At 48.6% G+C, this 14,496-nt stretch overlaps 1 protein-coding gene across 1 annotated transcript in view; it reads left to right on the top strand.

The window, feature by feature from the left end:
- Positions 1-14,496, top strand: part of SETD1A (SET domain containing 1A, histone lysine methyltransferase) — a 960,878-nt gene that overhangs the window by 908,842 nt on the left and 37,540 nt on the right. The window contains exon 19 of the mRNA XM_086932054.1: positions 7,726-7,863. Within this exon, the coding sequence (XP_086788180.1) occupies positions 7,726-7,863 (138 nt within the window). The remainder of the gene's footprint in view (positions 1-7,725; positions 7,864-14,496) is intronic.

Raw genomic sequence — 14,496 nt, 5'->3', positions numbered from 1 at the left:
GTCCCCGAGGGCCGGTCCCCGGCCTCTTGGGGGCGTGGGTTCTCCGCGGGTGGTGCGGCCCAGCGCGTCGCCACCCTATCCGCCGTTTCCCGGCTTGGGGGCAACTAGAGCCCAGATGGAGGCCTATGCGGCCGCCTTGCAGGCCTCTGAGGCTCTTCCTTCTTCTCCTCCTCTTCCTGGGACGTCCGCGGATCCGTTGCCGCGTGCGGCGACTTCTGGGGCGGCTCCGGTGCCGACCGGTTCGGAGGATGTGGTGCCGTCGGGTTGCGACCCTCTCGGGATTCCCTCCTTGAGACCACGGCACCTCTGCCTCACCGCAAACCCCAGCAGGAGTCCCTGTGGTGTCGCGGGAGGTTGCTGGGGCGTGTCCTAGAGTCTCCCTCGGTCCTCTGGGCAGGCGGCTGCGGCCTTGTCCGAGGCCGAGGTGACTCCGCCCAGGTGCCGGCGGCTGCTGGCCCTGGCGGCGCCTCAAGGCCTGGCTAGGGGCCGGGGCGTGTCCCCGGGCCCCCCTCGTTTCTCCACGTAGGCGGCTGCCTCGTCTGAGGTTGAGTTGATGCCTTTTCGGCGCCGTTCCTTAGCTGCCCCGGCTTTGACCCAGCCTCGGTCTCCTGCACCGCGCGTTGAAGCGGAGGTCATTTCGGCTTTTCCTTTGGCGCAGGTCGATGTTGACCGGTTGCGGACTCTACGGCGCCAGGCCGGCTTCTGGCCGTTAATTCATCTTCGGACGCCCCCTCTTCTCCAGAGGTTAAGCGGTTGTTTGTTTCATCTTCTCCGGAGACTGGTCGCCGCATCGCGGCTTTTCCCCCGGCGTCTTCTAAGGGCGGCTCTTCACCGTCACCGCCGCAGTCTTCGCCTGAGGCATCTCAGACTCCCCATTCCTCGGTCCCCCTTCCCCCTTTCCAGGCTTGGCCTTTTCTTCCTCCGGTTGGACTGGGGGACGGCCGCCTTAGCTTGTAGCCGTTGCCCACAGAGGAATTACTTTCACCACCGCTGGCCCTACGGAAGCTTGTGCTGCCTTTGCTCAGGCAGGTTTCACGGCTGCAGGAATCTTGCACCTGGGCGATCCAGCTGCCCATTTACCCACGGATCATCTTCTGGAGGTCCTCCATCAGGGTTCTGATGGTCGGGAGCTGCTTCTTCCCTTTGAGGCTTCGGTCCACACTTATCTTTTGGGGACTTGGGGACGGCCCGCCACGGGGGACCCGGTGCCCCAACAACTTCTGCACCGTCCTGCTCCACACAATCCTGTCGGTCTTTACCTCCACCCCTCTACCAGGGGCCCTCTTTTACAGGCTGCCTGTCCCTCCCTGCCATCGGTGTTGTCTCCCCCCATCACCGGAGGCCAGCTGGTTAGATTCCTAGGGGCGCAATATCTTCGCCTCCACCAGTGCGGCTTTGCTGGCCCTTAACACTCTTTGTGTATTGGCTAGAGCCACTTCTTGCATGTGGGATTTGGCGGAGTCCCTTATGCCTGCCGCTTCTCAGGAGGGTGCCTGTGTTGATCTGCGGCACCATGTGTTGGATGGCCGGGAGCTGGTAGCATAAATTCTTCGCTCCACTCTGGACATTTCGGAGGTGCTTGGTCATAACATGGTTTCTTCTGTGGTCTTTCGTCGACATACCTGGCTATGGGATAGTATGTTCCCGGAGAACGTTAGCATTAGGGAATGGCTGGTGGACCTTCCCTTTGATGGCACTCTTTTGTTCCACGCCCCTGCGGACTCTGCCATTCAGAGGTTACTTGCGGGGCTACATCCTCCTCCTCCTCCTCCTCCTCCTTCTCCCCCTCAGTGACCTGTAAGTCGGTCTGGGTTTTGGGAGGTGTTCTTCCGTTGTTTTCTGGGGCCTTGTAGTGGGTAGCCCCAGGTGTGTGTTCTGTGTGGTTGATGTGCCTTCAGGTCCTTTTGTTAGGACTTTGGTGCTGTTGGCTGCTGGTCCGGCCCTTTTTAGGTCGAGCCTAGACGTGCAAGCAATGCGAAGCATTGCTTGCTGTCTGCTCGACAACTATTGTCGCCCGTTTCTGGGAATGTAGACACGAGTCGGACGCGCGCTTTTCCAGTGTCAGTTTTGTCCGTGTGAGCGCGCTTCTGAGACGCGCTTGCGCAGACGCACACACAGCCCCTGCTTTTGCTTGGCTCGCATGCACTAACGGCGCACACACACAGCCAGCCCCCACCCCCCTGGACACACACAGGCGCACGCACACATACACACGCTGCCGCCACCCCACCCCCCTGCACACACACATACAGACACGCACACACACAGACACGCACGCATACACACGCCGCCGCCCCCTACCCCCCCTGCACACACACTTCATGCTGCCGAACTTCCGGTTGCTAGGCCAGGTTTGTTCTACAAGAATGCTGCATATTAACCAAGTCCATCAAAGTAGACGTCCATAATACTTTCTTTTCCATTTTAACTTAATTATATTTTATTATCTGTTCAAAATCAGTTTTTGCGTTTTGAATCGTGGCATTAGTATGTGCTCCGTTCAGCCTTACAATTATCAAGGAAACAGCTTCAAAATGGCCCCTTTTTTTACTTACAATAAACTTCCCTTCCGTTGCTTTACGTGCATGGGTTGTAGGCCCCTGTTGTGCCCAATTAGAAGCGGTTCGGTATGTTTTTTGTTTACATTTTTTTAGAACTGTATTGACAGTGTTCCTTTCGCTCCGCCAATATTAAAAGAAATGTATGCCCCATAACAAAAACATTCAGTAGGGGCATGCATGTTGTGTGTACATGCCAATATAGTTCTCAATAACGACACATACTCTTCTTTGGGGCACACTATAATCTGCTGCTCATATGCAGCCATATGCATCCATCCAATGCCCTCTTTACCAGCTCCTTATACCACTGTGCTCTTTCCTCTACAGCCCTTCTTCCTTTACCTCGGGCTGGTCGAGTAAGGTCCTATCGTCCAACTCAACGCAGTTTATCACTCATGGACCTGGGAAACTTTGCAGCTATGGGGAGAAGGGTGTTTCTGAAAACAAATATTGTTCCCATTGATTAATATTGACGCAAAGGCAAATTTAAGGGGGCAGCTAATATAAGGCACTTTCTAGCCCCAAAAATAGCTAGTCTCGCCAGAATCGTGTCTTTTGGCATGTGTGCATGGTCTAGCCCTGCGACCACTAAGATAGGAAGGGATTTAACATTATGAATTCTCTGAGAGATGCTTACAGCTTTTACATTGTGAACTCTGGCAAATGCAATAGTAAGGGGTTTTACAATTTGAACTTTAAATTGCGCACTGACTGGCATCAAAACATCTAAGTCACGTAAATACAAAACATGTTGCAATACAAATGCTATAGGTGTCACATTTGCGAAAGATATGACTATTGCCATTCTAAATGACAAAGCTATTAATTTAGCTATTTTCAAAAAGAACACATAAATAAAAAAATTGTCATTTACAAGACCAATAGCTCAAACTTTCCTAATGCGAGACCTATTGCATTGCAAATGCTTGTTTGATTTGTGGTTTTGGCTTTTGGTAAGCTGTTTGCGCCCTGAAATTAGGCCTTCTGTGTATTCTTGTTGGTTGATTGGCAAGCCGTCTGCGGTTCCTCTGCAGGTTTTTCTGTTTGTCCTCTGCTGCGGAAACTTTTTCCTAAGAGGGTTCCTATGTTCTTGGGATATAACATGCCCTATGTGGGGTAATGGTAGCTATTATATTGCTCGATCATGTGCAGGGAAGGTGTGGTCGTCCTTCGGACCTCTGCTCTCTGTGGCGTCATGGTATGTTGCAGGTGCGATCCTCTTGCTGTTGGTTTTGGAGTGGCTTGCGTTACGCCCCGGTCTGTCTTCTCCTGGATCGCTGTGTCGCTGGCCTTGTCTGGACTGCTGTCTGCTGCCTTGCGTTGTACCTCTGCCTGGTTCCACTTCATTTGTGGGTCTGTGTGCTGGCCTCTACCTTCGGCTGGCGTCTAGCTTATCCTGGGTGCAACGTTCCATGGTGTTGTCTGCTGCTGGCTGTGCATGCCAGTGCAGGCCTGTTGTTCTTCTAAACCATTGTGCCTTTCTTCGTCCGTCTGCATTGTTAGCAGTGCAGACGTCCCTGTCTTGTCCGATGCTTGAGGCTGGGGTGTGTTCGGATTTTCTTCAAGTGGGACCTGCCTGCTGTACTACCCCTCCTCCCTAGGGGTTGAGGTGGTCCTTGTGTTCCTTGAGGCTTTCGTGCGCTATCTGCCCCTGCTGGGTGTTGGGCAGTTCTCCCTTGGTGGGGCTTAGGATATCCTGGCCTTTCCCTTCTTGTCCCTATGGTGTGTCCCCTTCTGGGGCCCTGTGTCTCTCCTGGTGGGAAGGCTCTCTCGCAGGCCCTCCTCCCTTTTGGGTATGGCTAGGGTATCTATTCTACGTTAAGGAATCTGCGGCTAGTATTCTCTATCCGATGTACAAGTTACTTACCTTCAGTAACGATGTATCTGGTAGAGACAATTCTAGCCGCAGATTCCTTTACGACGCACCCTTCCTCCCCGTTCTGCGAGGACCCTCTGCTTGGGTTTCTGCAGTCGCCCCCCCCCCTTTGGGTGCCCTGTCTTCTGTGGGTGTCCTCTTCGTTTTCTTCCGGTCAGGCATCCCTCCAGCTGGTTTCTCTTCAGCGTGAGGGCCTACTTTTGCTTTTTACCTCTGTTAGAGTTTCTGATCCCCACCTGGTCTTCTCGTTGTTTTTTTTTACCTGTCCTTGGCCTCCTGTTCCTTTCAGATGGCACTGTAGTCTGCGGATGGCTTACCTGCCCTTGACCACCTCCTCCTTTCAAGAGGTATGGCCATTCTTGGCAGTGTAGTCTGGGGATGGATTACTGTTGCTCCTCTGTTCCGGCTTGTGACCCTTCCCCTTGTGGTTGTAGTTGCAGACTCTCTCTTTCTCTATTTCTGTCACGGCGCTTTCACATGCTTGTGCCTACAGGATGGCTCTCGCCTTGGCTTACATGGTGGTTCCACGGAGTGGTTCTTGCGCTTCGCTGCTCTAGCCTTCTGGGGCTTTACTGCCACCTGGTGCTTTTGCCTTGGCTTGCACAGGTTGTGCCTCAGAGTGGTGCTCTGCTCCTTTCCTGCTCTGGCCTGCTGTTGTCGCCTTCTCGTGCCATAGTGCCACCTGGTGGTGTTTTTCACCTTTTGTTTCTCTCTATTTTGTCTGTTTTTTTTGCACACTGTTCCCATGCTCTCCTCAGTTTTGTTGTGATGGCTCCGCGTTGTGGCGCAGAAAAGTTCTCTGAAGCAAACTGAAGTCAGCTCGCTGGGGTGGGACTTATGTGACCTCGCTAACATCACGCCCGCGGATGACGTCGGGGGGGGGAGTCGCGTGGTACCGTCCCACCCCCGGCACGCAGAGATGCTGGGCAAGAAAGTTTTCCGGGTCCAGTCTAATGCCTGGGGATAATTCGACGTTAAGGAATCTGCGGCTAGAATTGTCCCTACCAGATGCATCGTTACCAAAGGTAAGTAATTTGTACTTTGAAACCAATTGACTCTTGTCCTCAGGGCACCAAGCCACGTTAGTCAAAACATTTCAGGTGCTAAGCGTATTTTGGATCGTACTGTCTTCTTATGAGTTTTGAGCCTCGAAAAAGTCATCAATCAACAAAACGGGTCGGCTGTTTCAGTTCTGGATTTCATTCAGATTGAGTATTTATAGAAATAAAAAGCTCTTGGAATTACAGATCCACACAGTGTCTCCATACTTTGGACTCTAAGTCGCTGATTACCAATTCCTTGTTCTCTTGATGACAATTATTGAACCTGTCGGATTAACGGACCATGAAACTCGAATTTTGTGGTGCTCTGGAATTGTTTATCATGTAATAAATATTCGAAAGTTCTTTCTGATATTTTCTATTCACTAGATTGGTGACCTAGTGTTGTATGGCCTTTTGAGCATGTTACACTCTGATTGTTCTATTTATACTTCTCCTGAATTTGTAATGTGCAAGCTGAATTGTTTGACCACTGTCACCACCTTTTGTCTGTAGATAGTTATGTGTATATTTGTGTACAAACTAAAGTTCACCAATATCAACCAACAGCTTACTGTACAAAGACGTTGTCCATATAAAAAAGTGAACCAAAGGTTATCTTGAAGATTTACACGTAAACACATGTATAAGTAACATAATCAGATAATACTTTCCACGTTGCGACAAGACCCAAAACATGGAAAGGTAAGGGCTTGCTACAAAACATCAGCAGCATACACATAGCTTATGGCCGCTACCGAAAGTAGGCATAAAAAAATACATAGAAGAACCAAGCACCCAGCAACCCTTAAGCCATATCTACACAAAGCATTAAGGTTTGGCCCATTACATCACTAAAACTATGAATAGTCTCTGGTTATCTAAACAATGAGATAGTGGTTGGTAACAAGCATACTAAAACAGTACACACAATAAAATAGCCAAATTGCTCTTAAGCCTGAATAAATATGTATGGGCCAAGAGAATATATGAATTTTCACATGCATCCGGTTAACTGCTAGCCGGTAACCACAAAATAGATTGTTTTAGGGTCACATCTATAGATGTTTTCACACACCCACATATGCCGGTATGTATAGGGGTGTGTATATATGTATGTACATTTCTGTATATGCGGATATATATGGATATATGCTATGTAACACAGGGGCGAACACATGCTTTCTTAAAGAGAACTGTTGGTACTATTGGAACTTCAATCCCTCCTCCACAATGTGTAAATACAGCTATGTAATCAATGCATAGTATGTGAATTAAGACGTCTATGCTGCAAAAGAAACTAGTTAGTTAATTTACCTGTAACTATAGATTCACATACAACCCGCCCCGCTTCCCAACGAAGAAGACTTCAAAATTAATAAATAAATATATAAATAAAATAAAATAAAGGTGGAATTGTTTAAAATAAAAAAAAAAGGAATTGGTCAAAAAAGGACAGGGTTCCTGAACCCAAGATCATACACAAGTACATTATATGGACAAGGTAATAGCCAGAAGTGCTACACACATCATCTTAGAATAAAAAGTGACATTTCGTAAGTGGTCCAAAAATATGTGTACCACAGTATATTTGTAACACACAACCACACAACAAGCATTGCTTTAAAAAAAAATATCTTCTTTTCGGTCAACAAGTGACCCTGCACTCTCAGCACACAAAAGAAAACATACAAATATCATGCTTATTCAACAGACATGCACAATTTCAAGGCATAAAAATTAGTTTGAGAGCTTGTGCACTCTCAAAGGGGATTGTGGAACAAACCAAAAGTATTTGGTTTCACACGCACCCATTAATTTTTAATTTTTTTAAAGTTTAAAACAAAACAAGTAGCACTTTGATATTCTAGCCCCTAGATGGCAGAATATATGCCTGGTATGTGAATATGGAAGAGTCAAGGTGCAAAACTATTGTTACAATTAAGTAACTGGTTTCTTATCAGGGGAATCTGTAATTTGGGGTCAAATTTCCGCAGAAATTCTTAGTTTTGGCCTGAACATTCACCTGGTGTTTTCAACTGCCTTTAGCAATTAAAAACTCTGCGAGAAATTTTTTTAAAAGTACAATTTCGATGAGGCCGGTAACTGCTTTTCCCAGCCCCATCAAAGTAAGAGACTACTCATTATGACTTTCTAAATTAGTGCTCCCCACACCCCCCAGGTTCTTGGTAGCGTGAAGTTTTTTTCTGGTGCTGACTTTAATTTCTTACTACTTCTTTTCTTCCAGGTTGTTGCTGACATGCGTGAAAAGCGATATATTCAGGAGGGAATCGGGAGTAGTTACCTGTTCAGAGTGGATCATGACACCATCATTGATGCCACAAAATGTGGCAACCTGGCTCGATTCATCAACCATTGCTGCACGGTGAGAGGGGTTTGGGTGAGCTGCAGGTCACTGGGGGAGCCTTGCTGGTCCGGGGATTTGTTACTCAGACATGTTAGTGTTCTCTTAATTCGCAGTAGTTGCATGGTGTGTCCTCTTTGAGTCTGAATGTTAATTTGTGTTCTCCATTGTGGAAATCTCATTGAAATCATCTTGTCAGTGTACAGGGCTGTGTAGTACCTTTTTAATATAAGTATTTTTTAAAGGACATTATTTCAATACAGCAACACACTGTAGCCCATGCATGAAATTTATTTTTATAATAGCCAAGTTAGAGAGTAAACTTAACTACCTTTATTGAAAAATGAAAAAAAAAAACAGAAAAATTAGGGAAATTGAGTCATATTGGCAGCAGCTCCTTAAAGAAGAAATTTGACCCTGCATCTTTGGGCCACTGTCTAGTTCCATATTCCTCATTCCTTGCTCTAGAAGTGGTCTCTCTTTTTTCACGGCTCAACTGTGGCCATCTCACCCTGTCTTGTTTTATCACCCCCATTTTTTTCGCTCTCTTTTTGAATGTCTTTCAAAGGCAGTAGTGTTCTGAATATTTTTTTGGTGATTAATTCCTCTATTTTTAAATTTTAGTTTTTTTGTTGTTTGTATTGGGTTTTTTCTCAGTTTTGGTGTTGGGTTTTCTCTGAGGCAGAGAGAAAGCTCCACATCCTTTTTCTTGCATAGTAGTACAGTCTGAATTTTGCAAGCATATATTCGGGATGAAAATTTAAGACCATCAAGTAATCTGGCTGCAAGAAAGGTGGAAGATGCCTTCAAACTGCAAACGGATTCTGAGCTGGAATGGGCACGAAAAGTCATTGGGCTCCTTTGCAGACTTGCACAGAGCAAGTTTCTAGGAAAAGTGTAAATAGAACAAGCATTTACAATGCAATTGGTCTCGCAGCATTAAAGTTTGAGTTACTGGCATTGTAAATGACAAAGCTTTGCATTATTATTTTTTTTGTGTGCAATTGGTATATAAACATTGTTTGTGAATGGTTAGTTGTTGCTTATGCTAAGCAAATTTGGCAGTAATATAGAGTGCTAGTCTTGCTTCTTATAAGCATGCTGATTTAAAGCGCTCTGATACCTGCGGGTAAAGTTTGCGCTATATAAAAGTGAAAACTAATAAATAAATTTTAAAAAGCCTACCTGTACCACGTCAGTTCAGCTGAAATACTCATTCCTACAATGTATTGCATGGGACCTTGCACGTTCCAAGTGAAATGCAAACATTCACTTTTGGGGATTGCTGAGAATGTGTTTGATCACGAACATTTGTCATTTGTATCACTGTGTGAATGCCTAGACTGCAGCTGATGCGTTTGAGAGGCATGCAGTTGACCGGAATTACATCATTATTGTGCTGTATTGTGGGCTAGATCCGGGGTATCGGGGGGCCAGAGATTTATAACTATAACACAACATTTCTGCCTGTATTCCCAGAATTTATAGGTTTGCTGTTGGACTCTCAAAACCCAGCTTCAGGCTGCCACTGGAGTAAAAACACATGCAAACTGAGGCCATAACTTGTGATAGACAGTTTATCACAGCGTTTCTGAACGCCCTACCCCCAGGGATTCTGCATTACTGCTGTACTCTTTCCAAACGCTTGTACTAACACATGAACCAGTATCCAATGTGTGCACGCAGTGGGGCACCAGACTTACATCCTCTATGGGGACTCGGACTTCTTTCCCATCCCCAGGCTTCGACCCAAAGCAAAAGAGACCAGTATAAGTCGGATCTAGGGGATCTACATCAAAGATGCGTCGCACATTAGTGGTTCTGAAAAGCTGCAGAGCCCTGCAATGGGGATGTTACACACAGCAGTGGCTCCTTCTGTGCACTCTTAGCGTGTGCGTGCATAAAATCCATCTCCTGACAGACAGTGTGCGTGAACTGCTCAGCAAGGTACTTTTCACTCCAATTTGCGGACCGAGTGCCGCTACACTTTACAATGTGGGGCGTATGTAGATTGTAGGCCTCGCATGTCTAAAGAGGTCCACATGGCGGCCCCCTCCATGGGAAGTCCCCCTTCCTGTGTGAGACACTGAATAGTGAACTCCACGGTTAGAGAGGAACCAAGCGGGACGGGTCACAATTCACACAACCCCGGTCACTGGACACGGCTGGTGACGTCACGTGCTCGTCTTCAAGGGTTGCCGTGATTCCGCCATTTCAAGGGGAGGGCCTGGTATTTTAAGTGAGAATCTTCACCAGGCACGAATCGTGTCTGTTTACTTGTAAATTCCGAGGCTGGCATTTAATAGGCACCTTCACTGCCATGGAAAGAGCACGACGCAACGGGCACACTCACACGGAGGGCCCATGTTTCTCACTGTGCACACACTGACACAGAACCAGCACTTTATACTTTGACAATAAACTAGCAAGGAACGTGCACACTTAGCACAAAGTGACAGAGTGCGCACACTCACCATCAACTGGCGCAGAACATGCATACATCACACTACCCACTGACTGCCACAGAACATGCACATATCACACTGTCCATAGACTGTTATTGAACATGCACATCACACTGTCCATAGACTGCGCTGAAAACGACTGACCCATACGGTGCACGACTCCCTATCCTTAATTTGATTGTGAAGTTTCTGTGCACGCACAGGTGCATACACCGAGACGTGACATTTCACTTAACGTGTGTCTACAGTGAATGGAGCATGAACCCTTCAATAGGTACTCGGACCTTCCTAGACAATGTCTATGTCAGGAAGGCACCAGCGCACGTGACACTGAGCACGCAATCCATCTCCTGACAGACAGTGCGCGTGAACTGCTCAGCAAGGTGCTTTTCACTCCAATTTGCGGACTGCTAACGAGGGTAGAGGCGGGGGTAAGTAGCAAGAGGCGCTACACTCTGCATAATTTCTTGTTGCCATCAAAACGTAAAGAGGCCTGATTCCGTAACTGGGGTGACGCTGTGGGGATGGCAGGGGTCTGAGGTTAGATCGAAAGTGACTTTAATAGGAATCACTCGCTGCCTGGGGTTCTCATTCCATCAGGACTGTGACTGCTGACGGCCGTGAGGGGGAGGGGTCAGTCTTTGCTGAGGGTGCCCTTGACAAAACAGACTGTCTCACCGCTGCCTCGGCCCACAGGGGCTTGCGACGATCCGTGTCTGCCCCCTCGGAGACTCTGCTGAGGCAGGAGGGGGTCTGTGAGGGTCATGGTGGAGGGGTGGGAGTGAAGATAACTGAATTTGGATATGTGATATTAATATTTTATCATGCTACCATACTATGCGATATTATTTTAGACATGATTGTCGCTTTATTCTTCTGCCGCTAGTATGACCTCACAGCGCTTTATGGTATAGCTACTTCTTGATTGCGAGGATTCTGACACAGATTAGTCCAGGTTAGGGCTCCGATCAGCATGGAGCGAAACATTCTGAGAAACGTGAAATCCGCCCATTAATAAAACAATTTCAATCATCGTGGAATTTTCGCTCACGAACCTTTTCTAGGAGATAGTGAAACATCACAAAACGACACGAAGCGCCGCGAATCGATGAAAACTTAAGTATTTTCAACCACGTAGAAATCACAACAAGACGTGCGCGCGCACTCCTAAAAACAAAACCTATCGTGGGGGGCGGGACTTCGTCTTGTGCGCGAAGCCCGCGCCCACGGAGTGCCGGGCCCAAGGAGCAGTGGTGACGCGGGGCTCCCATGCCCGAGGGAGAGCCCCGCGGAGGCTGCAGATGTCCGGAGTGGCGGTAAGTGGCCCTTACTTGTAGGGGGGCTTGGCAGGGGGGTTGTCGGTGCGCTTGTGTGTGTATGTGTGTGCGCGTGTGTGTATGTGTGAGACGGTTGGGGGGTGTCTCTGTATGTGTGCGTGCGTGTATGTGCGCTCGTGTGTGTGTGTGCGACGGCGGGGGGTGTCTCTGTATGTGTGCGTGCGTGTATGGGCGCTCGTGTGTGTGTCTGTGTGTCTGCGCATGCGTGTGTGTTTGCGCTTCCCAGGGGACAGGAGATGGCCACATCGAGCGCGTTCGCGCGCGCATGGCCTGCTCCGATCGCCTTCTTCAAGATGCGCGCGGCCAGCTCCTGTCTCCTGGAAAGCTGTGTCGCTGACAAAAGGTCTCTGGCGAGACCGCACTTTCGCGCGGTTAACGCCACGAGACCGAAAAAGGATGTTCGAGGCAGATAAGCTGCAGATTACACACTGCATAGATCGCCACCTAGTGTTGGGCCCGGATGTTTGCAGTTGTTTTTTGTCCTGAAAAGTCTTTGGAAGTCACAAGATAGGTGACTCCTCCTTTGCACAATAGTGTGCATGGGCATCGGCTCCATCCTTAGATTGTTTTTTTCCGCCATCGGGCTCGGATTTGTTTCCTGCGCTCCGGTTTGTAACCGATTTTTCTCTTCCAGGGGATCCTCATCAATAGTCATAAGCATTAGAATATTCCCGCCCATGCGCGGGACCCCGGAAACAATATATTATATGTGCCCCACATATACATATACATATATATATAAATATATATATATATATACAAATAAGCAATTGCAGCCAAATAAAACAGTAGAGCTGGAATATGCTGTGAAGAATTTCCACCATACATGTGAATTAGCATTAGAAACATGAGAAACAACACCAATGCTTGTTTAGAAACTGTTTTAATGCTTAGAAAGCAGTAGAAATTCTTATAACACACTGTAAGCATATACAGCTCCCAGGCTGCATTGCAAATACCCAGTCTAAAAAGACTGAAAAGCTAACCTGTAGCTGCATGTACCAAAACTGACGCTGTGCCTTTAAGGCACCTCTGCCCCCAGCTTCCCATCATGCCTCAGGGGTTACAGTTAGGTCAGTTGTTCTTTCCGGCTCCTTCAGGAAGGACCCTGGATACACAGCTCTACACTTTTCTGCCTTTTTCAGTCAGAAAATCTTCAAAAGAACAATTTTTTTGATTTACTTTGACTTTTAACATCAGGGTCAAGTAAATAACTGCTTTGCAGTCGATTTTTTGTGAGGTTTTCCTTTCAGGATGCCCTCATTATTTGATGATTGCCCTTCTTGTGGCCACAAGAAGGCAAAAACGGACTCTCATGAGGTCTGTATTTTATGCTTGCCAGAGGATCATGATCCTAAAGACTGTTCTCATTGTAAAAATCTGTCTGACAGAACTCTTAAGGACAGAGAGAGGAACAGGCTCTATGGTCTGGCCCAGAGATCCATGAGGGGAAGATCTACAGAGAGGAAGAGTTCAAAGAGACCTAGAACTCCCTCCAAAGGCAAGTCAGAGCGTCCATCAACCTCAGCACCGGGCTCGGCGCTGAAAAAACAACATCTGATGGACAGTTCGAGAGAAAAAGCTCCGTCGACGTCGGGACCGGCGTCGATGAGGAAATCGTCGTCGAAAAGAAGTTCACCGACGTCGAAGAAAGCTCCGCCGTCGTCAACTAGGCGACGATCCGCATCGAGAGAAGCCACGAGATCGCCGTCGACGAGAAGATCGGCGTCAAGACATAAGTCAACTCCGCCGCCGTCAACCAGGCGACGGTCGGCGTCGAGAGACAGATCACACTCGCCGTCGTCTCAACGTCGACAGGCTTCGAAAGTGTGACACCTCCGCCGACGTCTCCACGGAGGCGCTCGGCGTCGAGGAACAAGAGCCCCCTCGGACGATCGTCGTCGAGGAAGGGATCATCGTCGACGGCGCGTCGGCGCTCGACGTCGAGGATGTCCGATCCTCCGCCGTCGCCACATGCCAGGTCGACGTCGAGGGCATCGTCGACGACAGGACACCGTCGATTGCCATCTCCGTCGCCGACAAACCAACGTCGGTCGACGTCGAGACCTCCGTCGACGGCAGGGCAACGCCGTTCGACGTCGAGACCTCCGTCGAAGGCAGGGCGCCGTTCGACGTCGAGGGAGAAGACTCCGTCATCGGCTCGACATCGCCGATCGACGTCGAGAGACCACGGATCAGCGTCGAAGCGTTCGACGTCGAAGGTTATCACTCCGTCGACGCCGCAGAGGCGTCCGACGTCAAGGGAAAGACTTTTGAGTCGTCCTCCAACACCGGTGAGACGGAGATCTCCTTCAGTGCCTTCGACAGTCCTAGTGACACAATCTGCTTCTCACCATTCCTCCTTAAGTACCTCTAGTTCATCGAGGTCCTCTTCTAGGAGTAGGAGTCCGGTGCAAAAGACACCCCAACGGCGGTATATCACACAAGCAAGACTCTCGCCAAAATGGTATGGTCCGTTGAGTAAATGGAAGGATTCTGGAGCGACGGAGAGACTACGAAAGTACTTGAGTCCAGAACAAAGGTCCCCTCTTCAGCAGCTGGCAGAAGAGGCATACAGACAGAGTCCTACCAGTCACCGATCACGCTCACGAGAGAGGAGAGCGGACAGGTCTCATACCCCCAGGGTCTCCCGATCACCAAGGAGGGAGCAACCCAGATCTCGAACACCGAGAAGGGAGGTACGGACTGAGAGATCTCGATCTCCACGAAGGGAGCATCAGAGGGAATCACGTTCTCCTCGAAGGGAAGAAGGACCTAGAAGATCACCGGTGAGGAAGGAGAAATCTCACCACAGGAGGAGGAGAACTCCATCATCCTCCTCTTCATCTTCA

This window comes from Lissotriton vulgaris, chromosome 7, assembly GCF_964263255.1.
Source record: "Lissotriton vulgaris chromosome 7, aLisVul1.2, whole genome shotgun sequence".
In the NCBI taxonomy this organism is placed as follows: domain Eukaryota; kingdom Metazoa; phylum Chordata; class Amphibia; order Caudata; family Salamandridae; genus Lissotriton; species Lissotriton vulgaris.
The sequence above is the reverse complement of the archived record's forward strand: the minus strand, read 5'-3'. Positions and strand labels throughout refer to the sequence as shown.